The sequence below is a fragment of the Stigmatopora nigra genome, chromosome 21, assembly GCF_051989575.1.
Source record: "Stigmatopora nigra isolate UIUO_SnigA chromosome 21, RoL_Snig_1.1, whole genome shotgun sequence".
Taxonomy (NCBI): Eukaryota; Metazoa; Chordata; class Actinopteri; order Syngnathiformes; family Syngnathidae; genus Stigmatopora; species Stigmatopora nigra.
This window is the reverse complement of record NC_135528.1, coordinates 3,564,205-3,589,429: the sequence shown is the minus strand read 5'-3', so window position 1 is coordinate 3,589,429 and position 25,225 is coordinate 3,564,205. Positions and strand designations below refer to the sequence as shown.

The 25,225-nt window shown below is 40.2% G+C and overlaps 2 protein-coding genes and 1 long non-coding RNA gene across 4 annotated transcripts; all 3 read right to left on the bottom strand.

Moving 5' to 3' along the window:
• Positions 1 to 708: 708 nt before the first annotated feature.
• Positions 709 to 5,630, bottom strand: LOC144214857 (uncharacterized). Its single transcript, XR_013330293.1, has 7 exons — positions 5,608 to 5,630; positions 5,458 to 5,507; positions 4,646 to 4,828; positions 3,794 to 3,895; positions 3,577 to 3,714; positions 1,115 to 2,356; positions 709 to 1,028 (listed from the first exon to the last, which is right to left on the bottom strand). It is a non-coding gene; the product is annotated as an uncharacterized LOC144214857 (long non-coding RNA).
• Positions 5,631 to 6,318: 688 nt separating this feature from the next.
• Positions 6,319 to 22,120, bottom strand: pard6gb (par-6 family cell polarity regulator gamma b). The gene is made up of 3 exons (XM_077743840.1): positions 21,730 to 22,120; positions 19,730 to 19,952; positions 6,319 to 7,775 (listed from the first exon to the last, which is right to left on the bottom strand). The coding sequence occupies exons 1-3, from the start codon at positions 21,799 to 21,801 to the stop codon at positions 6,721 to 6,723; spliced, it is 1,350 nt and encodes a 449-aa protein (XP_077599966.1). The 5' UTR covers positions 21,802 to 22,120; the 3' UTR covers positions 6,319 to 6,720.
• Positions 22,121 to 22,884: 764 nt separating this feature from the next.
• On the bottom strand, positions 22,885 to 25,161 carry zcchc17 (zinc finger, CCHC domain containing 17). Of its 2 annotated transcripts, none has more exons than XM_077743459.1 (7): positions 25,011 to 25,161; positions 24,633 to 24,778; positions 24,272 to 24,372; positions 24,110 to 24,201; positions 23,931 to 24,031; positions 23,730 to 23,860; positions 22,885 to 23,472 (listed from the first exon to the last, which is right to left on the bottom strand). In XM_077743459.1, the coding sequence occupies exons 2-7, from the start codon at positions 24,766 to 24,768 to the stop codon at positions 23,305 to 23,307; spliced, it is 729 nt and encodes a 242-aa protein (XP_077599585.1). In that variant the 5' UTR covers positions 24,769 to 24,778; positions 25,011 to 25,161; the 3' UTR covers positions 22,885 to 23,304. The 2 variants fall into 2 exon arrangements, with proteins under 2 accessions (XP_077599585.1, XP_077599586.1); XM_077743460.1 differs by having other exon boundaries at positions 24,633 to 24,775; positions 25,011 to 25,101.
• Positions 25,162 to 25,225: the final 64 nt, after the last annotated feature.

Below are 25,225 nucleotides of genomic sequence, written 5' to 3'. Positions count from 1 at the left end.
GGGCGACCAATCATCTGGGCGACCAATCATCGGGGTGACCAGTCTCTTGGCGACCAATCCCACGGCGACCAATCATCTGGGTGACCAATCAGAGGGGTGACCAATCATCTGGGTGACCAATCCCGTGGCGACCAATCATCGGGGCGACCAATCCCTGGGTGACCAATCATCTGGATGACCAATCCCATGGCGACCAATCCCGCGGCGACCAATCATCTGGGTGACCAGTCAGAGGGGTGACCAATCATCTGGGTGACCAATCCCGTGGCGACCAATCATCGGGCGACCAATCACCATGGCGACCAATCCCCGGGTGACCAATCACCTGTGCGACCAATCATCTGGGGTGACCAATCACCTTGGCGACCAATCATCTGGGGTGACCAATCATCTTGGCGACCAATCCCCGGGTGACCAAGCACTTGTGCGACCAATCATCTGGGGTGACCAATCCCGTGGCGACCAATCATCTGGGCGACCAATCCTCTCGGCGACCAATCACTTGTGCGACCAATCATCTAGGGTGACCAATCATCTTGGAGACCAATCAACGGGTGACCAATCCATGGGTGACCAATCATCTGGGTGACCAATCCCGTGGCGACCAATCATCGGGGCGACCAATCCTCTCGGCGACCAATCCCCGGGCGACCAATCCCCTGGGCGACCAAACGTGCGGGGAGGTAAAGTACCCACGTAAGTATCCACTTGATTTAATGTTCATTTTTATTAGTATTGTTAAACATACACCAAAAAATGAAATATATCCCTTGTTCTATCCTGCTACATGGTGCCTTTTGGTGTTAGTCAGAAAGATAATAAAGATACAGACTCAAGTGAAATATATTCAGACGCAGACACGGCTGAATTTTTGGAGCTTATGGGCTCACCGTGTTCACAAATCCAACGCGCAGTTTACGTTATTACCGTATATGTGATGAGTTGGCACTGGACTCTGTCCCTAATGAAACGTGTAGATTAGATCTTGATGATAAAGAACATTGGCCGTGCTCTTTTTGTCCATGAACCTATGTCAAAACAAAGTTGTGTAGCCAACATATTTATTAAACATACATTAAACATATTAAACAGAGTCTCGAGAATTATTTTTTACCCGTGAAAGGCTTGTGGGATCTACAGGGTGATGTTCTCTTCGTAGACGGACAGTAGAAGGAGAATGGACCAGCCACTCAGCAGGCCCACGTTCTGGAGAGCAAACGTCAGCCACGGCCTCTTGGACCTGGTGTGTGTCATGGTGGGTAGCTGAGATAAAAGAGAGAAAAATCAGAAATAAGTCTTACTTTACATGGTCATTTTTTAAAGAAAAATGCCTTACTATACTATGTCGTTTTTTTTAAGCTTTACTATACTATGTCGTTTTTTTTAAGCTTTACTATACTATGTCATTTTTTTAAGCTTTACTATACTATGTTTTTTTTTTTAGCTTTACTATACTATGTCGTTTTTTTAAGCTTTACTATACTATGTCGTTTTTTTAAGCTTTACTATACTATGTTTTTTTTTTGAGCTTTACTATACTATGTCGTTTTTTTTAAGCTTTACTATACTATGTCGTTTTTTTTAAGCTTTACTATACTATGTCATTTTTTTAAGCTTTACTATACTATGTTTTTTTTTTGAGCTTTACTATACTATGTTGTTTTTTTAAGCTTTACTATACTATGTCGTTTTTTTAAGCTTTACTATACTATGTTTTTTTTTTGAGCTTTACTATACTATGTCGTTTTTTTTAAGCTTTACTATACTATGTCGTTTTTTTAAGCTTTACTATACTATGTTTTTTTTGGAGCTTTACTATACTATGTCGTTTTTTTAAGCTTTACTATACTAGGTCGTTTTTTTAAGCTTTACTATACTATGTTTTTTTTTTTTTAGCTTTACTATACTATGTCGTTTTTAAGCCTAACTACACTATGTCGTCTTCTAAGAAAATAAGTCTTACTATACTAATAGTTGTAAAAGACAAAACAATAAATACTACTGCCTACTATTGGGAGCCTATGGTCCAGTGAAAAAGTCATTGGCTCTGCTTACCTTACTTTTCCCACTCGAAGGTACCATAAAGTACTAAGTATGAGCTGGGAGTAGAAAGAGACAAAACATCAAATACTTCTGACTAAACTTGGAGAGTGGTGGCCCAGTGGATAAGTCATCAGGTTCCCACTTCTTTGGTCTTGGGTTCAAATCCAAGTGTTTGCAAAGATTTTCCCACTATTATTCAGGTAAATGAATGAGATAAAAGTATAAGTATTACTACCTTCTTTCACAGGGTGGTGGCCCAGTGGTTAAGTCATCACTCTGCTGTGTCTGTGGTCCTGGGTTCAAATCCCAGTGCCTGCAAAGGTTTTCCAAATATTATTCAGGTAAATGAATGAGATACAAGTATAAGTATTACTCCATTCTTTCACAGGGTGGTGGCCCAATGGATAAGTCATCAGTCTCCCACATCTGAGGTCCTGGGTTCAAATCCCAGTGCATGTAAAGATTTTCCATATATTGATCAGTTAAAAGAATAAGTTCTAATGCCTAAGTGTCCAACTGAATAATTCTTCAGTGGTGGATGAAGCATTTTGTCCAAAAAATGACTAAGTGTTTCACCCCATTTCCTTGGATAAAACTATAAGTACTACTACTTTCTCTTACAGGTTGGTGGCCCAGTGGCTAAGTCATCAGTCTGCCACCGGTGTGGTCCTGGGTTCAGTTCCCAGTGCCGGCAAAGATTTTCCAAATATTCAGTTAAAATAATAAGTTCTAATGTCTAAGTGTTTAAGTGTATAAGTATTGAATGGTGGATGAAGCATTTTGTCCAAAAAATGACTAAGTGTTTCACCCCATTTCCTTGGATAAAACGTTTCAACACCTATGTATAAGTGGGGCACGAGTTGGTGTAGTGGGTTGCACACTCGCCTTTGCACCGAGAGAACGTGAGTTCGCTTCCCGGTGTCGGCGGTTCACTGACCAAGCAAGCGGTCGAGGGTCGGCCGAAGGCCGACCCGAGAACGCCTTTCGCACAGACAGGTCCCTCCAACATTCTTCCGAACTGCCGAAGGCAGTTCGGAATATAACCTTTTGCTGAAAAGTATGACTAAGTGTTTCATATAAATTAAAAAGTTTTTCTTTTTTTTTTCTTATTCCATTTACTCACCTACATGGTTTTGGTGATCAACCAAATGACGACAGCGGGAATCGAACCCAGGTCTCCCGGACGGGAGTCCAGTGAACTAACCTCTGCGCCAACCAAGTCACTACACTTTTCTTTGTAATCATTTGAGTGTCTTGATTGCAAGAACACAGAAACAAATAAGTGAAAATGTGTCTCAAGCGGGAATCGAACCCAGGCCTCCCAGACGAGAGTCCAGTGAACAAACCCCTGCGCCAACCAAGTGACTACACTTTCCATAGTAATCATTTGAGTGTCTTGATTGCAAGAACACAGAAACAAATAAGTGAAAATGTGTCTGAAGCGGGAATTGAACCCAGGCCTCCCAGACGAGAGACAGGTGAGTTAACCACTAGGCCACCAAGTGACTGCACTCACCAAGTGACTACACTTACCTTTGTCATCATTTGAAGGTGCTGACTACAAGGCTGTCACGGGGTGAGGAGAGCAGGCCTTTACTTGGAGTCGGCGTTGGTTGGTCGGCTGCACCCCGTTCTTGTCCTCTTGCTCCTCTCCCATGTTGTTCAACGCATCTTTCATGACACAAAGACAATTATTTGTCAACACTGCCTAAGATGACAACATTTTGTCTTATGGTGCTAACATCCTTACGGTCAAGACACGGTTTCTAGCCAGGCACGACGAGGGCAGTGTCGACATGCATCTGCCCTAAGTGCTCCTGTGGCCGGTCAGCAAGCTCTTCCCGACTGGACGCTGTGAATGACAAAGGTCACGTGACCAAAGTGATAATGTCAACGACGACTGTCATTTTTTTTTACCCAAAAAAAGCCTTAAATACTATGTTGTGTTTTAAGAAAAAAGCCCTACTATACTATGTTGTCTTTTAAGAAAAAACTATATTATACTACGACGTAGTATAATATAGTTTTTTTCTTAAAAGACAACGTAGTATAGTAGGGCTTTGCAATAACCTCAGGGGTGTCAAACATACGGCCCGCGGGCCGTATCCGGCCCGTCTGGTGGTTTGGTACGGCCCGGGGGGGAAAGCTGCATTGTATAAAAAAAAATTGAATTTTCTTTAAAATGTGTAGTTCTTGTATTATCCGCTAGGGGGCACAGTGTTTTAGTACGTGCAGACAACATGAATTGACATTTATTTATGTTCTTATGTTATTCTCTTGTTCATAATATATTGTTCATAATGTAAAAGGAAAATTCTAATAATAAACATTTTGATAATTTACTCATCCTTTGCACTAATTATTAGAATTAGTGACTGATACAAAGGAAAAAGTGGGCTTGTTGTTAGTTCTATGTAATTTTGCAATGAGTTTACTGGTCCAGCCCGCTTGATCTCAAATTAAGCTGTATTCGGCCCGCAGACCAAAGGGAGTTTGACACCCCTGTACTACGTCGTTTTTTTTTTTTTTAAGAAAGAAGCCTTACAATATGTCTGTTTTTTTTAAGCCTTACTATATAGGGATCGAATCAAGGTCAGCCCACCTGTGTGGAGTTGTTCCCAGGCCTGCATGGGTTTTCTCCAGGTACTCCTGTTTCTTCCCACATTTGAAAGGCTGTAGGCTGGTTGCACACTAGGTGTGAGCGTGAACGGTTGTCCGTCTCCTCCGCCACCGGTTCAGGGTGTCCCGAAGTCAGCTGGGATAGGCTCAGGCACCCTCCGCGACCCTTGTGACGACAAAGCGGTGCAGAGAATGAATGAACAATCAAAGTTGGTCTCATTTCATCAGGCTATCAAGTTAGGTGATGCTTGTTCCGTTCTCACGGACCACCATTGTGCTTTGTGAAATTCACCAGCTGTTCAAATCGGCGTTTCAAAATGAAATCAATAATATTTCATGTTAAAATAGCTCAGTACGTATCACTTCGTGTGTGCGTGTTTCCTCGAGTGAGCGAATGTATTTGTGACCAAAAGACAAAAAGACCACTTACCTTGTTAGCCTTGTTAGAGTTCAGTCACTTGTTTTCTTTTTCGGTTTCCTCTCCTATCGACTTTTGCATTCTTTTTACTCTTAATTATGCTTCATCTGTGACATAAAGACGGTCTTTGGCGTCAATTGAGCAACTCGTGTTGGTTGAATAGTAATAGTCGCGCGTCGATGACGTCATGTGCTGTGCTCCAATACTATTTCGTCTAGTTCTAGTACTAGTTCTTTGGGATATTTCTTTAATAATACGTCACTAGTGGCTATATTTTGTGTGTCCCCTTACGGGCTCAAGTCAGCCCTTTGTCTCGATGCCGTAAAACAGTATGTCTGTACACTAAAATGACCAAATATAATTGTTTTGGGTCTTACCTCGTTTGGATGCAGCGTCGTCATAGAAATGGCTGTTCGAAATGGTGATACTGCATGTGCGTAATTAACACAGCTGCGTCATCGGTGGGTGTACCACGCCCATAATTGTTGCGCCATATTGAATGTGGAAAAAGATGGTGGCTTGCTTACCGTGCTCGGAGAGGTGCTTTGTCTTTCCAACTCAAGTTTCAAATAGAACAACTCATGTTTTGATGACGTACTATAGTCGTCACACACACAAAACGGGATTCCTCGACCTAAAAAGATAAATATGGCTAACGTGACACACAAAAACTCGAAAGATTTCTACAAAAGATGTGGGGTCATTGCAACTACATTTGTCAGAATTATTGGCCGACGAAATGGGTTCAAACATTTTGGAAAACTGTATATATTTAGGTACCGTTTCCCATTGCTCTTAAAATAACTGCAGTTCTAATTTCTCCCAGCAGACGGCGAACTTGATCCTCACAAAACATAGGAATGACTGTACACTCAAAATTGATAGGTGGTGTCAATATGGCAATATTATTATCATGTTTAAAATGTTAGAAATTACAAATTGGAATTTTTATCCCCCCACCCTTCCATTAAAATATTTTGCATACCTTTTTAAGCCTTTTATGCTGATCTTTTTGGGGGGATTAAAACAAAGAGACCACTTGAATAATTGTACGTCCACTTAAGAGGGTCCATATTGGCAGCCCACTGATTGTGAACCACTCTGCTATTGTGAACGATTTATGTTCTGTTTGGACAATGTGACATTGCATGTAAACACTGCAGAAAAATGTTCATTAGCAAAGAGGCGAGAGGAAAAATTAGGCTCTAATAGTGCCAACATAAAACCAAATTGTCCTATGAAAATGAATAATTTATTGAAACAGATACAAGATTTCATCGCAATCATTAAAAAGCACATTTTTTTTAAAAAAAAAGCATACACCTTACTGTCAAGAATACAAGAAATATAAATTTACTCTTTCCAAAAGTTATCAACAAGAAAACCCCAGTTTGGTCCCGGTATTAAGAATGTAAAGATACAAAACAAAATTTGACTGACACATTACATACAAAAGTATTTTTTTGTTTCTTTGTTTTGTTGTTGTTTTTTTTTTTAAATCCAATATGTTATTACGGTATGATTTCCATGATCCATAGCGTCGTGCAACTTCCTTGTCATCAGTCTTTTTTTTTTAATCAGGGTAAAAAAGGCCAGAATAGAAGTCTCATTTATAGCCCAGTGGGATATACATGCGGGTATTATAGCGTGATGACAGTACCATCCTCTTCTACACCGCCTCTGGGCAAGGCCAGGCTGTGCCTTGGGTCACTTTTCAGGGAGCTGAGGATTTTATGGAGGCTCCCGTTGCTATGGCGGAGTGCCGGGTTGCTACCATGGAAGGACGGCTGTTGTTCGGGTTGACTGTGCTGGAGGTTTAGCTCTCTGAGGAGCTGGTAACTTAGGCTGCTAGCTTGCTGCTGGTTATGATGGTGATGCTGGTGGTGATGATGATGATGATGGTGGTGCGATCCCCCGTTGAGGCTAGTCTGAGAGTGAAACGACGCAGTGGATACGACCGAAGGCGGACGCGACGGAGGGCTGGGCGGCGCGGGACCGGCGGCGCTGGTCGTCGGCCTTAAGCGGGAAGCCTCGGACCTCTGAGACTGCGGGCGTTTCAGGCTCTTCTCGATGACCACGTCCGTTTCTTCTTCGCTTTCCAGGTCGTCTTGGTAGCCTCGGGTGACGGAGGGCGTAGTGGCCCCTTGGGCGGGGTACCCGGCGGATCCGCCACTGTCCGACGAGCGCCCAGAGCCCCCGGAAACACGGCTGGCTCGCACTACGTTGTTGCGCTGGTTGACGGGCTTGACGGTGACGATCAAGTTGTGGCTGTTGGCAATCATCATGTCGGTGACCTGGTCCAGGGATTTCCAGCTCACCTCGATGCCGTTGACTTCCAGGACTTCGTCGTTGACCGCCAGGAGACCCGTGCTTTCCGCCAGACCGCCGGGAACCAACCGGGAGATGAAGATACCCGGGACCTTTTCCAACCCGTGTGGCGTGACGCGGACGCTGGTTCCGTCGCGGATGTAAAATCCCAAGGGTTTGTCCGAGCCGTGGCGGTACAGACGAACGCGGCGGTGCGATTCCGGTAGGATGTCCACGTCGATAATGGACGACACGGGCCGGAAGTCTTGTGGCATGCCGATGCGGATTTGTGCCCTCTTGCGGTTGATGTCGTTGTTGCGCAGGGCTGCCACCGTCTTCTTCTTGCGTGTGATGGTGTTGTTGCCAAAGTTAGCGTAGTCCAACTCTTCTGCAAAGACAAAAAACAAGTTAGCCAACGGAAAAAATATAGACTTTTAAATCCTCTAAAATAACACACAGATCTTCATTTGAATTTCATCATAAAACAGAAAGTTGGCCCTCATCATTTACTTTTTCAGGCCACACAAAATGATGTGCCGGGCCAGGTTTTGGCCCGCGGGCCAACAATTTGACACCAGTGATTAAAGTTCATAAAAATGTGAAAATCTACCCTGAAATTCCAAATCAGAAACCACTCTTGCTACTACGATTCAGCACTGAAAAAAAAAAAGTTATATTTCTCAATGATGTCTGCTCTACATCAACCGCAATATTCGAGGTATTATTGTAGTACTCCCCACAAAAAATATTTTCTTACTACACAAGCCTGAAAACACCTGATACATCAATTGCAGCACTATTTTTTTTATCTAGCAGTGCCATCATTGCATTCACACTTTCTTACTAATAAGCAGTTGTGCACATACAGGAATTGCTGAGTGTGTACTTTCCCGTATATCAAGTCGCCCTCCTTTTTCCAAATACCACAAAGGCAACACTAAGATGACTACGGCCTTTTCCAACGAACACATCTTATCTATAGACTTATAAATATATATACATATACATACATATATGCATATCTAGACACATTTCCACTGTTCAAGCATATATATTTTTTAATCCACATGCTTCTTTGAAAACAAATCCCCCCCAAAAAGTGTGACTCATTCCCCAAATAAAACCTTCCATTGTTGCAAGTCATTGTTATTTTATTCCCCTCTTTTTGGATCAATCAAATGCGAGACATTCTCTTCCATAGCAGGAGGGAAGATTGCATGGTGAAACGAAGCTTATCGTCTCTCATCAAACAAGTCCCTTCATGTCAGGGTGCATCACTTGTAACGGTTTTTTTCTCCTCCCTCACTCTTGTAATGTCAAGGGGGCGGGGTCAAAGTGGAAAAGATCACGTGACCTCCCCCAAGAATGTAGTGGAGAGACGCCGTCTACTAACAGAGCCCGCAGCAGTCTGACTTGGGGTCGGGAACTCCCTCTTGAAGCTCCACCATGCTCACCGCTATTCCTGTGACCCCAAATGCACTCTGGGTAATATCTGGGAAAAACAAGGCTTTTTATAATTCCCATCCGGACTATGTTTTGTGCCCACTTCACCCCCACCATAGCTCAATTCTGAACCCTTGGGGCTAACTATATGGAAATAAATGCCAAAAAATGAAAATAGTCAGCCAGGAAAGCAGATGTGTCAACAAATGTAGGCGTCGGTATGTCACGTAGCGGCCAGAACGCTAAGGTTCTGACTCGGGCATTTCACATGTGCTGAGGTGAAACTTGGGTACTACAGTTTGGTGAGTTAGAAAGAGACAGTATTTGGAGGTGATTGGCCTTTTGCAAACTCCGCCCCTTAAGTGGAAGGTGACCAATTAGGTGGTCAGGTGTGCCGAGGGGAATTTGCAAGATGTCATACGATGGAATGAAGCCACTCTTGCTACTAGGACTCAGAAATAAATAAAATTATAAAAAGTTAGTTATCATAGGGGTGACCTTACTTTTTTCAATTATCGCGGCCATGTTTGGTCTACATTAACCGCGATATTCGAGGGATTACTGTCCAGCCCGTCCAAACCGACAGCTCGTCCATTCGCATTCCTGCACCCCAACAACCCATCGGGACCATAAGCCGCCGCCCCCTCACCACACACACCCCCTCCAGCCCTCCCTCGTGATGGCGTGACAAAGCGCTTAGTGACAGAAGAGCCCATCATCACTTGGAAAATGGGGGAGGGGGGGATGGGTCTCACATAGGCCGGAGGGTGACCCTCACAAATGCCGTCATGGGTCTAGCGGCAAATCCCAAAACACACCTGGGAGAGGTTGCCTAATAAGTCTATTTGAGGGATTTTGTTGATAATTAATTTTTTACAGTGTGTACTATAATAATTACAATATAGTACACATTTGGAAATGCTTAATTTGTAGTTTTTTTTTGACAAACCACAAAAACTTGTTGGTCTCTATTGTTAAAAGGTCTAAAGCAGGAGTAGACGTCTATGGCTCACGAGCCATATGTGTCTGTTTTGATGGCCCTATCATTGGTTATCAATACCCCAACACTTTTCTAAAAAGAATTCCGAGACTTTTTATAGTGTTGAACTGATGAAAAAAAGCTAACATTATGTATTATGACTTTTAAATTGAGAGTATGGCTCTCATTTAAATCCCATTTTAAAATAAAAGGAATTGTCTTTCTGTACCAAAAGGTTACTGACCCCTGGTTTAAAGTGTCAACATATAAAAATAGCTGTCCCCGAGACTACAATTCTAAAAAACATGTTCTTTTTTTGGCAACCAAACAAGCTGCCCAGTTAAAAAACAGGAGGTTATACGCGGCGGCGTAGGGATCAGAGACATCCCGGGAAGACTCCAGTCTGTGTTTAGACATGAGATTGCTGCCAAGGCGCATCAAGTTAAAAAAAAATAGAAGAATTTAAAAAAATGAAGCCCAGAAAGAGCGAAAAAGAACTCGAAACCGGCAAACATATTTGACATTCTTCCACGGATGGAAAATATTGGATGGGGCTCGATAACATAATCAAAATGCGTCACTGCCAAATATAAGAAGACTAAACTAACTCCAGTCGTTGCGCAGGTGTGACCACTAAAGTACACGAGTCAACACCTGAGGAATGTCCTGGCCTTGCGGAATGCTTTTATTTTGAAAAGTGCACCTGAGTACGCCAAGGTACGGAATGCACTTGTTAGTTAAATGGAACCGAGGCAGGATGTAAACAAATAATCCGGTTGGTCAAGATTAGCGGTAGAGTGGTACCTTGACATACGAGCAATTTGAGATACGAGTAAAAAAATGTGAGCAGATATCAGTGCTAATTTTAGTACTATTAAACACATTTTAGTAGTATTTAACTACTAGTTATTTGTTACGAGATGGTGAATTAAAACAAATAAGTGTTTTTCCAATCCAATGTACGTTTTTTGTTGTTTGTTCAGAGAAATGGAACAAATTAATTTGTTTTTTAGTTCATTTCTATGGGAAATATTCATTTGGGTTATAAGAAAATCGACATACGAGCTCAGTTCGGTAACACATTAAGCTCGTATCTCGAGGAACCACTGTATAATATTTTGCCATGGAAAAAAAAGAATTAAAAATGCATTAAAAACAGTTAAAAATATATATATATAATACATAACACGCAAGAAACTATTTTCCTGGAATAAAAAAAATACCACCAGCGTGACTGCATAATTTTACAATAAATCATAATGATATATTTTATAAATACATTTATTTCCGACAATAATTTCTGTCTATTGCTTTAAAAAAGCATTTTCTAGAACATTTAAATAAAAATAACTTGTTGCCTCTTAAGCAATGAAGGAAGTTGTTTACTTGTTGTTTTTGTCAATGCAGACCTGCTGATAAAGACTTATTTAGGAATGAGGTTAGTCCTGAATGACGTAAAACAGGTTTTCTAGACCGGATAATCTTTGCGTGTGGCATTTAAAAAAAAAGGCACACACACAACGCGGCAGCACCCTCCCTCTCTCCCCCTCCCTCGGTGGTACCCCCTGCAATTCCAGAACAAATAGGCCGACACATCTGGGATGACTTAAAACGAGGCTACCTCGGATTTGGAGGGCTTGCAAAGGGGAGTTTTCAAATCCAACCATTTCAATAGGTCACTTCTCGCAATTAATATTAATTAAATATTACTACTTCAATTTCCATTTCCAACACCTTCCCCGAAAACAGACAAAAACAGACTGGATTTTAACTGTAAATGTTTTTTTTTGTTAATGAGCCACCCACTAATGCACTACATTTTTAGATAACAATTGAAAGATTAAAAAAAAAAAACATAACAGCCAAGACAAAGAAACTCAAACAGTCTTTTCCAAGAGCGTTACAATACTCAACTAATCAAGACTTACTGTTGTTAACCACTTTAGTCACTTTGTACCTAATTATGTGCCCACTTTTTTACATGACTATGTTGACTATTACTTATACCATATGTTGTCAATAAATGTTTTGTCATGGTGACATGTGTTCTGTATTTGCCAATTACCAATACTGGTGCAATCTATGGTGAAAAAAAAAGTTTAGTAACAAATTATGGGTGCGCGTTATACATGAATCAATACTGTAATAAACAGATTGTCACCTGAATTTTAGCGTTTTGAGTTAGTTGTTCTTTTTACATGGGCATTTTGTGTAAACTCATTAATCGTCCATAAGTCACGACCTTGTCTGGAAGTGGTCCTTCGAAAAGTCCCAAGATCAATTTTAGGAGCAGAACCACTGCAAAATGACGAGTGGGTTTTTGGCGGTCTCATCTGCAGCTCCGCCTTAATTACAGCTCTCCTTCTAGCGGGCCGAGCCTGGCACGCCGTGACTGTGCATCTTAACTCGGGCTCGACCACACGTGCCTGACTTGAAAATGTCTCTCTTTCTTAGAACAATGGGCATTGGTGTCTTTGAGAGAACACACTGAGTTTATGTCTTAATAATGTACTGCATCCAAAAGACAGCGATGCGCACTGGCTCGTGTTTTTTTGTTTGTTGGGTAAAGGGATATTTTGGGAGGCCGTAATTACAAAGCGGCTTGGCTGGACCCACGTTTACTGGTTACATAAAAAAAGAGGCTCTTGAAAATTCTATAGGTTGTTACAGGCCCGCCCTGTGCGCTGAAAATCAATCAAAAGCCTTCATTATCATCATTTACAGCTGCGTATAATGAAATTGGTGGTCTGTTGTGATGGATAAATCGCATGTACTACCGAGAATAATTAAATGCTGGTGACTGTAGAATTTTTTTTTGTAAATAACAATGAGATTTAGAAAACTAAACACCGAACTGGAGAGCAAAAAATCAGTGCTATACGAGAAATTTGAGACAAATTTTGAAGAAAAATTGCGACCTCTCCAATCCTAATAATCGTGAGAATATTTTAGATTAGAGTGGTACCTCGAGATACGAGCTTAATGTGTTCTGAGACTGAGCTTGTATGTCAATTCACTCGTAACTCAAACCAACGTTTGCCATTGAAATGAACTAAAAACAAACTTATTTGTTGCAACCCTCAGAAAAAAACACCCAAAACAGGATATTGGATTGGAAAGACATTTTTATTTGTTCTAATTCGCCATCAATTAACAAAGTAACAAATAACTACTATATATATAAATAATCTGTAGAGACATTACACAGTGCCAATTATGTTCTTATGAGTCTGCTCGTATATCAAAATTTGTTCCGTATCTCAAGATAAATATCTGCTCAAAATTTCATTCGTATCTCAAATTGCTCGTATGTCGAGGTACATAGGTGGGGAAAAAAAACAATATTTATTGACAGACGAAAATAGTAGTAGAATAATCATCTGTATTAACTGAATGGCTACCATCGATGGAGCTAGTTGGATAGAGATGATTGGACGCCACACTACTGTTTTTTTTATGCGATTTGTTGCATTTCTCTGCAGATATAATATCTTCATCCCGTCACCCCTTTCCTTTCGAACCCGCTGTCGGCGCTTTGGCGACGAGAATCGAGCCGTCTCAGCACTTCGGGACGAAAAGAGGAAGGAAAAGGACGGCAGCGTCGGGAGGACGTTTGAAAACAATAGAGCCGTGACAAGCGACGTGGAAATACTCCGATTGACGTGTGGACCAAATGAGCGAATGGAGTCAGTGGGGCAAATGGGGGAGGCAGGAAAAGGCCAAGGATGTGTGTCAGCACGCGCAGGAAGTTTTCTTTACTGTCATGGCGGACTCTGGTTTGAGGAAAAGGAATCTGCCATTGACTCTGAACAGACCTTTGACAGCCGTTTCAAGTTTATTGTTACATTTATTTATGAGGTCGAACCCCCCTAAAAAAAATCAGAACGTTCCGAAAGAAAGAGCTGACTGAGCAGGTTTTTTGAAGATATGAGGTTGTTTACTACAGTGACTTTAGCTTTTTGTGTCCATTTTTGGGGTTACTCGTTTAACATGACATTGTGTTTTGTGTGATTAGCTTTTGTTGAATGATGCAATGCAAATTAACAAAATATTGGAAGTTTTTTTAAATTTTTGATTTGTTCTATCCAAGTTCATTTAAATTTGTTTATGTTACAAGCGCGTTGCCGTGCAAAAAGAAATCTGCCTAATTATAGTACTATTAAACACATTTTAGTACTATTAAACTACTAGTTATTTGGTACTTTGTTAATAGATGGTGAATTACAACAAATAAAAATGTTTTTACAATCCAATAACCTGTTTTGGGTGTTTTTTCAGAGGGTTGGAACAAATTAATTTGTTTTTTTAGTTTATTTCTATGGGAAATGTTCATTTGAGTTACAAGAAAATCGACATACGAGCTCAGTCCCGGAACAAATTAAGCTCTTATCTCGAGGTACCACTGTAATATTATTTTTGAGTTGTAGAAGGATATTATTTAATTAAAGGAGGGAGGTGTTTAATCAGAACATCAACAAAACATGGAAGACGGCCGAGTTTTCCATGTAGTTTAACTTGGACAAAAGGCTCCTGCTGAGTGAATCTCAAACATGAAGGAATGGCACGCAACAAGAAAGATTTTTTTTTTTTTTTAATCGGATCAATCACAACGGACGGAATGACAGAATCACTTTGAACTTTTACCAACAATATTTTTTCTGGCAGAAATCAAATCGTGCATATCAAGTCTATTTGTTTTAGCCTATTGTATCAATACGAAGGCATTGAAAAATTTCCAGATGTGGCGTCACAACATTGCATCATCTCGAAAAAGTACTAACCAGACCACCCCTAATTAACTACTTTTGTATTATTTTACTAGTCTAAAATTATTGGCATCATATCAGTATCATTTACACCTTTATCTGAGTGTCTCATTGCTTCTTTTTTTTTTTAGCTCAAACCTTCTGCATTCCTGCAGTTTGTGAGCACCTAATCCTGTTTGTCTGCTTGTTGTCTGTCAACTGCCAGCCAGGCCATGACAGAGATTACAAAGTGTTGTTTTTTTTTTATAAATGTGTGATTTACCTTTAAGTATGAATTCATTGACTGAATTCATGGCGGTAAGAAATTAGCTTTTGGCTCTTACATACAACATGCTTATTTATTAAGCGCAAATTGTTGTCCTGTAGTTAGCTTGGATACGCTTCAGCACCCCCGCAAACATTGAGGACAAGCCTTTCAGAAAATGAATGGTGTAATTTATTTAAAATACCACCCAAAATACTCCGTTGTATTAATCTATGCACATTCTATTGTTTACATTTTGAAAAATAAAAACACTTCGTATTTTTTTCCTGACATTTTTGGGGCTGAAAATTAATTGGACATAACCCGAATTGACATTTTAGCATACTGCTACCCCCCGACTATTATTATAAACGACCGAGTGTCAAATTTCACATGATTGGACATCTATTATCAACAGCTCAGAGCATTTTCCAATCATTCCGAGCGCAGCCCTATATTTATTGTCCAATCACGTGCACGTGCAGCTGCTCGGAAGCGTTCCCGACAGGCTCGGAACACCACGGCGAGGTAGCCCAGGTTCCCGTGTTGCTTACCGAAGTGGCAAAAGAGCCAAAAATAACAGGCCGCCCTGCCATCAATGCCAAGAATGACACCCTTGTCATCCGCCATGGCTTTTCACGGTTATCTGCGCCTGCTTTATGCAAAAACAGCAATTGATTTTGCCCGATCCGAGTCTAGACCATCTGTACTCAAAAGGTTTTTCACTCCTGTCTGAGACACTTTCTCACATTTCTGCTTTTAAAAGGCTCCAAACCACAGGTTGGCTTCAAAAAAACTCTGTTAAGATAACTAAAAGCCTTGAGACGAGGTCTGCTTTACCTTGTAAATACCATATTTTCCAGACTATAAGGTACACTTTTTTTTCCTTCTAAGTTTTGGCCTAATACTCAAGTGAGACCTGTTATGGCGTCTATCACGCACAAAAAAAAATGCTAATACCAGCGCTGCCGATTCAAACAACAGAAGATAATATGACGAGGCGAGTTTAAGCCAAACAAGCTTCTTCCAAGACAAGTAAGCCGACATTCCCGCGGAGGAAATTGGACGTCTACCTGCGCTCTCGTGTTTCTTCAAAGAGGAAATCAAAATAAACCCTGGCGACAACTGTACGCTTATCATTATTTTGACTTCACGCTCTCGCGCTATCGTGAAAGAAGAGACGAAGGAAGGCTGTGAAAACATTTATCGCTTCCTTTCGGCTCCCGTGTCAGTTGAAGGTCAGACTCTTACGCAATGCTAACGTGTCCAATCTGAAAAACGGTGGATTACGGTAATTCAGAGAAGATGTGATTGGTCGCCGAATTACATGATAGAGGATGGGTCTGCATTTCGAAGTTTCCATCAGTCTGGGGTGGCCAAACTTTTAAAGAAAATGATTGGAATTTTGGGGTACAACAGATCAGGTTAGAAAATACATTAATTATATTAACTTATTTTATTTATTTAAATCAAACACAGTCTGCACTATTTTCCATACAAGTTTTCATCTTGAATTTATAGTCTTCCCTCGATTATAGCGACTTAATTTATCGCAAATTCACAATTTTGTCTGCTATTTTTAGTATTTTTAAGTTTTTATTTTAATTTTTTAAGTAAAAAAAGTGAAAATCTACATTAAAACTTGAAAGTGGAAGCCACTCCTGCTAATAGGACTCCGCAATGAAAACAAACCTACTTTTCAATTTTTTAATTACTGGGGCCATGTTAAGCTACATTAACCGCAATATTTGAGGGATTACTGTAGTCTACTTTAGCATAACTACCGCTATTTAGCGCTAAAACTGATAAGTGCAAGCGAATGCTTTTTTCATCATTAGCTGCAAGCCAATAAAAAACTGGGAAATCACCAGGGTTTAAGGCCTTCTTGCACCATTTACCTAAAGTCGGGACCTCCCCGTGTCTCCTCTCGTTGTTGATAGTTTAGTCTGAGCTCAAGCGCGCCGAACGCCCGAGTCGGCAAAACAAGCCTTGCTGTTTTTGCTTGGTCAAAACCATATCTGCAAAAATTAGCTTATGCCGAGGAGATGTTTTCAAACGAACTAAAAAGGTCCCTTGAATGAATAGCGTCTTTTTGTTTTGGTTATTGAAATTGGCAGCTAACCCTGAACTGGTTGTTATCACAAGTTATTTGGATAAGTATGCTATGTGAAGTACTACGATACAGGGTGAACATGGAAGGGGGGGGGGTGCAATAAATGTGGAGGAGATTCCATTGCCAATATTTGGCACAGTTAGTTTTAAATTGTTTTACAACAAATGTGGAATTTGGAGAATAGGACTAGTTTATTCTGGTGTAAAGTACTGTAAAGTGGATTTCTCATATTTTCCCATGAGAATTAAAGAAACTGAAATAAAATCAAATGATACATGAAGAACTAGATTGGGTGTCACCGTCAATGGCAATGAAACGTGATTGTTTGTCATTAAGCTTAACAATGGCAATGAATTTGATGTGCCAAAAATATGACAATAATAATAATAAGATGCAAGTTTAAGTAATTAGTTGGTATCACACCACTCTAAACTATGACATTTTCTAACCATGAATTACCATAACGTGTGTCATGTATTTACTCGCATATAAGCCGCCTTTGTAGGAGAAAAAAAAATGACTGAATCGGCTTATATGCGCATAAAAAGACGACTATGAAAATCACACTTTTGACGGTTTGAACCGGATTTTGCTACAGGAGAGGCTTGCGATGACTGGATCTGGGTTAGATTGGTTTCCTGCACTTGTTATCTTTGTCCCAAAATAAACAAACGTGGGTAGCGTTTTCCAAGACAACGCAGGATTTGTCATTCAAGCCTATGAGAAACAACATCAAAAGCACTGCTAATTTCAACAGATTAGCGGGCAAAAACAAAGCGTTAGCTCATCAAATTTGCACTCCCACAGACACCCGCCGAGTCATTTCGAGTCCCTACGTCACCCTAGGCTGTGCTCTTCCCTGCAAAACCGGCAATTACCGGGAGTTATTTTTGCGCCACGCAAAGGTTTTGCGGCTGACTCACATCTGGGGAGTTGCATTCCGCTTGCGCGAAAAATGACGGGCTGTTCCTTCTTTCCCCACAGAGTGGCTTAACTTGATCTTCGAGATTGAGGGGAAAAGTCAAGGCTTTTATGCGGGTTAGGTAGAACAGAAAATGAATAGTTAGGTCCTTTCGGTTTTTGTATTTTGTGAGGACAATTGTTTTCGTTTCCGAGCTACAGGGCGAGACTAGATGGCATTATTTTGCAATTGTCTGATTGCTGCCGACCCTCCCAGATGGTTTTTGATGTGACGTCACAGCGGCAGATGACGCAGCAGGTTCTTTACGATCGTCACTGCAAAGCATTGTTGCATTGTTTGACGTTTAACAAAGATGTGTGTGTGTGTGTTTTCATCACGCGTGTGGCTACCTCATGCGTCAACGGTGTGTGAGTGTTGTTGTGTGATGTTCGTGTCAGCCAGTACCACTACCAGTCCAAGACTGCTTATCTATATTACTTATTTATTGTTTGTTGGTTGTTATTTGTGCACTTCATCGTAGCATTAAATATTATTATACTTGTATAATAACAATACAGCCGTACCTCCGTACTTATGAAATTAATAGGTTCCAAGGTTTGGTTAAGTGACATAACCTTTTCCACCACATGTTGGTTTCAACTCATGGTCTGCCATTGACAGCGATCGATGCCCAATCCATTTTGACTGTCTGGACTGGCAGCAATCAAACGATCAGGTCAAGGGCGCTGAAATCATGATTACTGAATGCCAACGATCCCAATTCAACAGCATTGGTGTTCGCTCTTAATAACAGCCAATGAGCTAATCGGACCCAATTCTGGCAAGAGTTCTTTAAGTGAAAAATAAGGTAAGGCGATGAGTAATTCCCACACAAGTTGAGGGGTTTGTCGTCAGTAGACGCAGACACAAAAAAACGGAGGGAGTCTCTCCTTTCATTCCCATCTTTTGTCTCCCAGTAATGTCTGGTATCCCGGCATACAAGCTTTGCTCAATGACCTGATTTCTATGCGCTTGTGCGCGTGTCCATGTGTGTACGTGCGCGCCTTTCCTTTGGATAAGACACAGGGCTCAGCCTGGCAGACAGACAGATCCAGCCAATCAGAGGGAGGGCACGCACACACACACACACACAAGAATCCTTACATGAGGTAAACAAAAAGGCCCGGCGTAATTGGATTAGGAAATATTCTGACTCTGCAGTACAAGATGCTCTTCACGTGATAAACTGTCTTTCACCCCTCCTTCCCGAAAGAAGCTTACGGTTCAGATAACAGGGGAAAAAAATCAATAGCCACTAGCCTCATTATAGCTATTTTGAAATGGGGGACAGATTCAATTTAAGTGGGCAGAATATGTGGGTCGTCATAAACCTCGGGCTGGGAAACAAGTTACATTTTTAATCACGATTAAATCAATTTGTTATACACACAAAGCCAGAAAAAATATGTTTTAAGACACTGAAGTTGAAGTGTTTCAAAACTTTTGACTGCAGACATAGAACACACACGAATACAAATCATACCCAAATGTGTCTATCCCCCATACACTTGGTAAAGGAAGTCATAATCGACTTCTCATTAGTGATTTCCTGATCCGATGCGGCTATTTTAGTATCAGGTTTCATCACAAAAAAAATTAAAATTTAAATCTGCATTGGGACATCCCTACATCTAATGCTACCTATAGCGAAGTAGCATAAGTAGCTGTAATGAATACATACAACTCTTTTTGAGTGGTTCAGATGTGAATACACAAAATTATTAATTACATTAATTTGAGTTAACTTACCTGACCTTACCCACGCATTGCCAGCCAGTAGTTTATAAAAAAAGAAATAAAATAGAATAAAAAAAACAATGTTGGATAAGACCTTACCTTGTCTTTGTATAAAGATCCTGAGCAAGGGATGCGCGGTGGACACAGCTTTGCAGAAGTTGTCGTCGTTGTTAATGGGCAGCAGGTCGCCTTGCACGTCGGCATAGCCGATCATCACCTCCATGTTGGCGATGCGGTGAATGTGCAGGATGAGTTTGTAGAACTCCTCAAACTTGCCCGGTTTCAGGCGGTCCACTGAGAAGCGGCGGAACTCGGCGCCGTACTGTGGAGATCCAAAAACCAAAAAAAGGCCATGAACTCAACAATCACAGAACTGGAAAAGGTCCAGAAACTGTAGTATCTGATTGCTTTGCTTGTTTTACACACTTTTTTCTCATTAGCTGACAGACATAAATGAATAGTCTGGAAAACCACTAATGTTTAAGAGCACAAAAAGTGAATTTTACACAATACAAACCTTAAAAAAGAGAAGGTAGCTTGTTTATAATTGAAAAAAATACAGCATAAGGCAGATATGACTAAAGTAAGCGCTATGGTAATGTGATAGCAGTGAAGGTTTTAGCCACGTGATTCAATAAATAAATCACAACAACAGATTTTAGGAACTGGCTGACATTGATGGATAGCAACATAATTTGGATATTCTACCAATTATATCAACTTTATTATAATATATAGAGTTGGTGATCCAAAACAAGGTAGAATTGTGATGTAACACCTGGGAGTGACGCACAAAACTTTCAGTTAACATGAACCACGCTATGTTTGGGCATGTTGGTCTCCTGTGAGTAAGATTTATTTCTTTTTTTTTTTTTTACAAATGTTATCTCTGACAAACCTGTTTGTCAAGTCACCACCTTGTTGTTTGGTTTGAAGGAATCTGTATTAAGTTAAAATGTTTATTTGTCACTGTATCGTGATTAGCGATGTCCCAAACTGATATTTGTATTAGTGTCCATAATGTTATTTTTTTTAGCATCATTCTAAAAGATCTGGTTGGATACAATCCAGTTTTATGTGGTTGCTGTAAATAGAACCACTAGGCAAACATTTTCACAAAGTGGGACTATTTCTCTTTAGAAACTAATGATACTAACAGAGAATCGTATAACATTTGTAAACAGAGCATTTTTTGACCTGCACGGCTCATATTGATACAAATAATGTGGTTTGGCATATGATGGTTATATTATTTTTACTGCTCTAAAATATGCGGATCGGTTGAGGCGAAAAGTCAATATCAGGACATCCATAATCATGATATCACGGATATCAATTTCCTGCATATGAAAATATCATTTTTTGCCAATCTGTCAATCCCCACTGAAAAATTAAGACAACATTAAAGATTATGATTTCCATCATGGCTAAAAAGAAAAAAGAATGGCTTGTTTGGATGTCTGTTTAAATCAAAGCTGTTGTGACAACATTTAACTTCACCTTTTTTCCAACTCAAAACAATTTCTTAGATAGGAATTCAATAGTCTTACAATCTGATTAGAATGTCAAATTTGAGTGAAACCAGCTTCGAGTGGTGCATTCAATTGCAAATGATTCAACATATCACTGATTCAAACAACTGACGAAGCATCCTCGTTTTCACCATTCACTAAATCATTGCCATGGACGGCGATAGACGTCTAACCCATTTGGATGATCGCTCGCTGCCATTTTCTCCCTTTTTAAAATGATTGGACGTCTATTGCTGTCAACAGCAGTGAAATAAGATAAGAAAACCGGATGATTCCGAGGCCAGTTTCCTAGACAAAGTGCAAAATTAACAAGGATACGTGAACTCAGCATTTAGTGTGACACATTTGACAGGTAAAACGTTGTCAATAAAGGTTTGGAGAAAAATATTACTTTGATTTATCAATACAAAACGAAGTTGTATTAATAGAAAATCAGTGGGTTAATGTGAAGTCTTAAAAAAAATCGAAAAACAGGTAGCACAAATTACATTTGATGTTCGTGTATTCGTTTCCTCGCGCCCATGTAAACTCGTTTAGCGTTAATTAAACGCACCATCGCATACCCACCTTGCTTTTCACTTCCACGGCGTTAAGATCCATGTTCCGCAGGGGTTGCGAGCGATTAAAGCTCCGGTTCATTTTGCTACTTTTGAAACGGACACGCGAGTACAGAAAAAAAGAGCAAAAAAATCCAAACAAACAAACTTGTGCCCGCAGAAAAGGGGCTTCCAATTGCGATCGAGTCCTTCAGACGCCCCGCAGTAGATTCTTTCACGATCCAAAAGGCTTTTGAAATCACAAATGTGCTTCGATCTCTGAGAAGAAGAATACTTTCCCAGAGAAAAGGCGGAGAGCGACTCGCCGTGTGGAGTTTTGGAGGCTTGGTTTAAGTTTTGAAATGACATCAGCGCTCCTAAAAAAAAAGAAGAAAAAGGGGGGATCCTGTGATGCTTTCAAGGACACTCGTTTGTTATGCAACCATGAGTACTTTGGAGGTTCAGCGTCTATTAATTCATTCTAACCCAGATGTGTAGTTGATTTCCATAGAATCCCCCTATAAAGAGTGCAATAATATGTTTTGCGCTCCAAGCTGCTACTGAAGACTCGAAATTGCCTTATTTACAATTTTTAAGAACGCACCATTGTTTGGCGTTGGCTTTCGAGTGCACATTAAAGATTGCTATAACACCACACTCAATTCCGCCTTGTTTTCATCCAATTACAGGATAAAACTTAAAAATCATCTACAAATAGGTTCAGTGTAAATATTTGTATAATTTTGTGAGCTCCCTTTATAGGGTGTCGTCGTCACTTCCTTTAATATACAACGTGTACATATAGCACAACTCCGGTAGATTAGCCTCCTCTGCTGGCTAGCTGGTTTATTACCACTGTTATAATTTCCCTTTCATGTATAATTAAATATTGTGGTATTATATAGTGTCACATGATCATAAAATTGTCAAATTTTGTTTGAGATTGAATTCCTGACAGTTGGAGTGGAGTATATATGTATTTAACATACAGAGACAGTGGTGTACTATATGTTTATATTTACACCAGTGAAACAAACGTGTATTATTTTTAATACATTCAAATTCATCTAGAGATATACTGCAAAAAATACATATGCAGTACATTTTATACTATATATTTGTATTTACACCAGTGATAAAACCTTTGCAGAACAACCAAAACACTAAAGTCCAGAAAAACAAAATCAGAGTTCAATTGTACTTTTTTAATGAACCAGATATAATGTCAAATGTAATTTAGATGAAACCTTTTGTGCAGCATAAATGATTTGCAAGATATATTTATGTTCACTAATAAGCCTTTTATATGACTTTAATGTTTGATTGCTTGGGGAAAAAAGGAATTATATTTTCCTTCAAGAAAACTAAGATTCAAGGCAACAAAGTACCAGAATCAAAAGTTCCTAGATGATGTCTACTTTCAGTCTTGTGAGCAACAAAAAAAACCACAGGCAGATCTGGTATTAGGACATTGTAGGTAATTCCTAGAACCAGCTGTTTGTAATTATGATAAAATAAAATAAAAAATAAATGATACAAGCTTTAAAATGCAGTGTTGACACCGAAAACAGTCCTCAGTGACGGCCATTTTGCATGCGTGTTCATTTTATCTATGCTTTTGCGTTTTGTGTTTCTTGTGTTTCTTCTTGCGCTTGTTGTCATCATCTCGCTCGTGACATCTCCTTTTGGGTTTACACTCACCGTCGTCACTAGTGCTGCTGTCGCTCTCCGATTCTTTTCTTTCACGTTTCCGCTTTTTCTTTGTCTTCTTTTCCTAGCGGGTAAAAGAAGAAAATATTAAGATTAAACTCTTGTCAATCATGAGTTCAAAGGCTGACTAAAAAAAGTAAATTGTACTATTTTCTTCTATCATCAATGCACAGTTACGACTTATGGCGCTGTTTTTTGAGTAATTCTACCTCTTATTTATGCTCTGATCAACTAATTTCTTTCATATCTCAAGTCAATAAGAGCAAGAGCTCTCGTTGAATGATCCTGGGAGGTTTATCACCTTCAAGTGAACTGGCATACCTTCTTTTTCTTCTTGTCTTTGTCTTTCACTGCTGTTGCTGCAGATGTTTGTTGTGGTTCTTCTGGTCCCTCTTCAGGCACCAATGCATACTGCGCCCCGGGAGCAGAAAAGCAGTCCTTTGTAAAATGGCCTAAAAGTAGGGACGTGACATCAGTTAATTGATTTTCAATGAATGCAAATCCTCCCAGATTTTTGAGCACCTTTACAGCCACATTTAGTGCAGGTAGTGTTGAGCACGGCCTCTAGCGTGATCCTATTGCCCGTGTGGTCTCGAAACTGCCTACGTCGCCTTGCTTCCTGCCTGCAAATGCAAAACCCAAGTACAATGTCACATAATTACATTCACACGTATTACATACACAAAGTGAGGGCAACATACTCGGCCGAAACATTGTTGGGATCCAAGTCCCGCCCTGTGCCTTGATTGACAGATTTCATTGAGAAGGACAGCTTGACTTTTTCTCCATTCATCTGTAAAGCAGAAAATGCATCAACGGAAAATTGACAGTACTGTAGGTATCGTGTGCACGTAAGTAATTACCTCTCTTCCGATGACTTTAATCCACACTTTCTCTCCCACATCCACAACTTCTGCGGCACTCTCCACACGTGTGGCTGACATCTCACTTACATGTACCAGCCCTGTATGAACATCCATTCAACAATAACAACATTTAATATAAAATAGTTAAACTTCCTGACACAACCCACACGAGTAGGACTTCATTAAAATCATAATAATAATAAGCACTTCTATTTCCCAGTATTCATGAACGCATCATCATTCATTTTCCAATTGACCAATTCTTTAGGACTACCATTGTGTCATATCTCTTTAATAATGTACATGCATCATGAAGTCATCACTATGTTATATTTGTGTATTTATTTTTTATTTTTACCTTCCTTCCTGTAGCCTGGCAGGCGCACAAACGCTCCATAGGTTTGCACAGAAACCACTTCCCCCTTTGAGATGCTGTAGAGCGGGGGCAATCCTTCTAGTCCTGCGGGCTCATGTTCCCCGTCTTTGTAAGACATCTTAATCCTTCTGCCAACAGTGTAATGAGAATAGTGTTAGCATTTGTGAAATTTGTGGTTAAATGTCCTACACTGCAGGCTAACGTCAACACGATTCAAGCACCTCCTCCTAGTCTGACTGGAAATGAAAATATCCTGCCTGGAAAACTAGTCAATAGAGCTTAAATGTTTTTAAATTTCACTTTAGGTTCATAACACATGCAGAGACGTTGAATAAAGTGCTAAATCGCTAAAACACTCACGCTATGTGTTGGCTCCTGCGAGCTCCGGTTTCACTTCCAGTTCACAACAGTCTCATCCAATGTAGCCAATTGTTGTTGCCATTGAAACATATTGACCAATCAAATGACTTGACTGTTATCCTTAGTCCCGCCTTTATTCTTAAGGACCTGCTGCCAAACTTGACTTTCTGGAGACATTCTTCTTGGTCTCAATTTCTCTTTTTATGTATAAAATT

Coding starts and splice junctions, on each gene's coding strand:
- zcchc17 (XM_077743459.1), bottom strand. CDS start 24,768: ATGTCTTACAAAGACGGGGAACATGAGCCCGCAGGACTAGAAGGATTG. Junction 24,373..24,632: donor GCCAGGCTACAGGAAGGAAG/GTAAAAATAAAA, acceptor ATGTTCATACAG/GGCTGGTACATGTAAGTGAG. Junction 23,861..23,930: donor CACTAAATGTGGCTGTAAAG/GTGCTCAAAAAT, acceptor CCCTACTTTTAG/GCCATTTTACAAAGGACTGC.
- pard6gb (XM_077743840.1), bottom strand. CDS start 21,801: ATGAACCGGAGCTTTAATCGCTCGCAACCCCTGCGGAACATGGATCTT. Junction 19,953..21,729: donor CCGTGGAAGTGAAAAGCAAG/GTGGGTATGCGA, acceptor GGATCTCCACAG/TACGGCGCCGAGTTCCGCCG. Junction 7,776..19,729: donor GATCTTTATACAAAGACAAG/GTAAGGTCTTAT, acceptor TTGTCTTTGCAG/AAGAGTTGGACTACGCTAAC.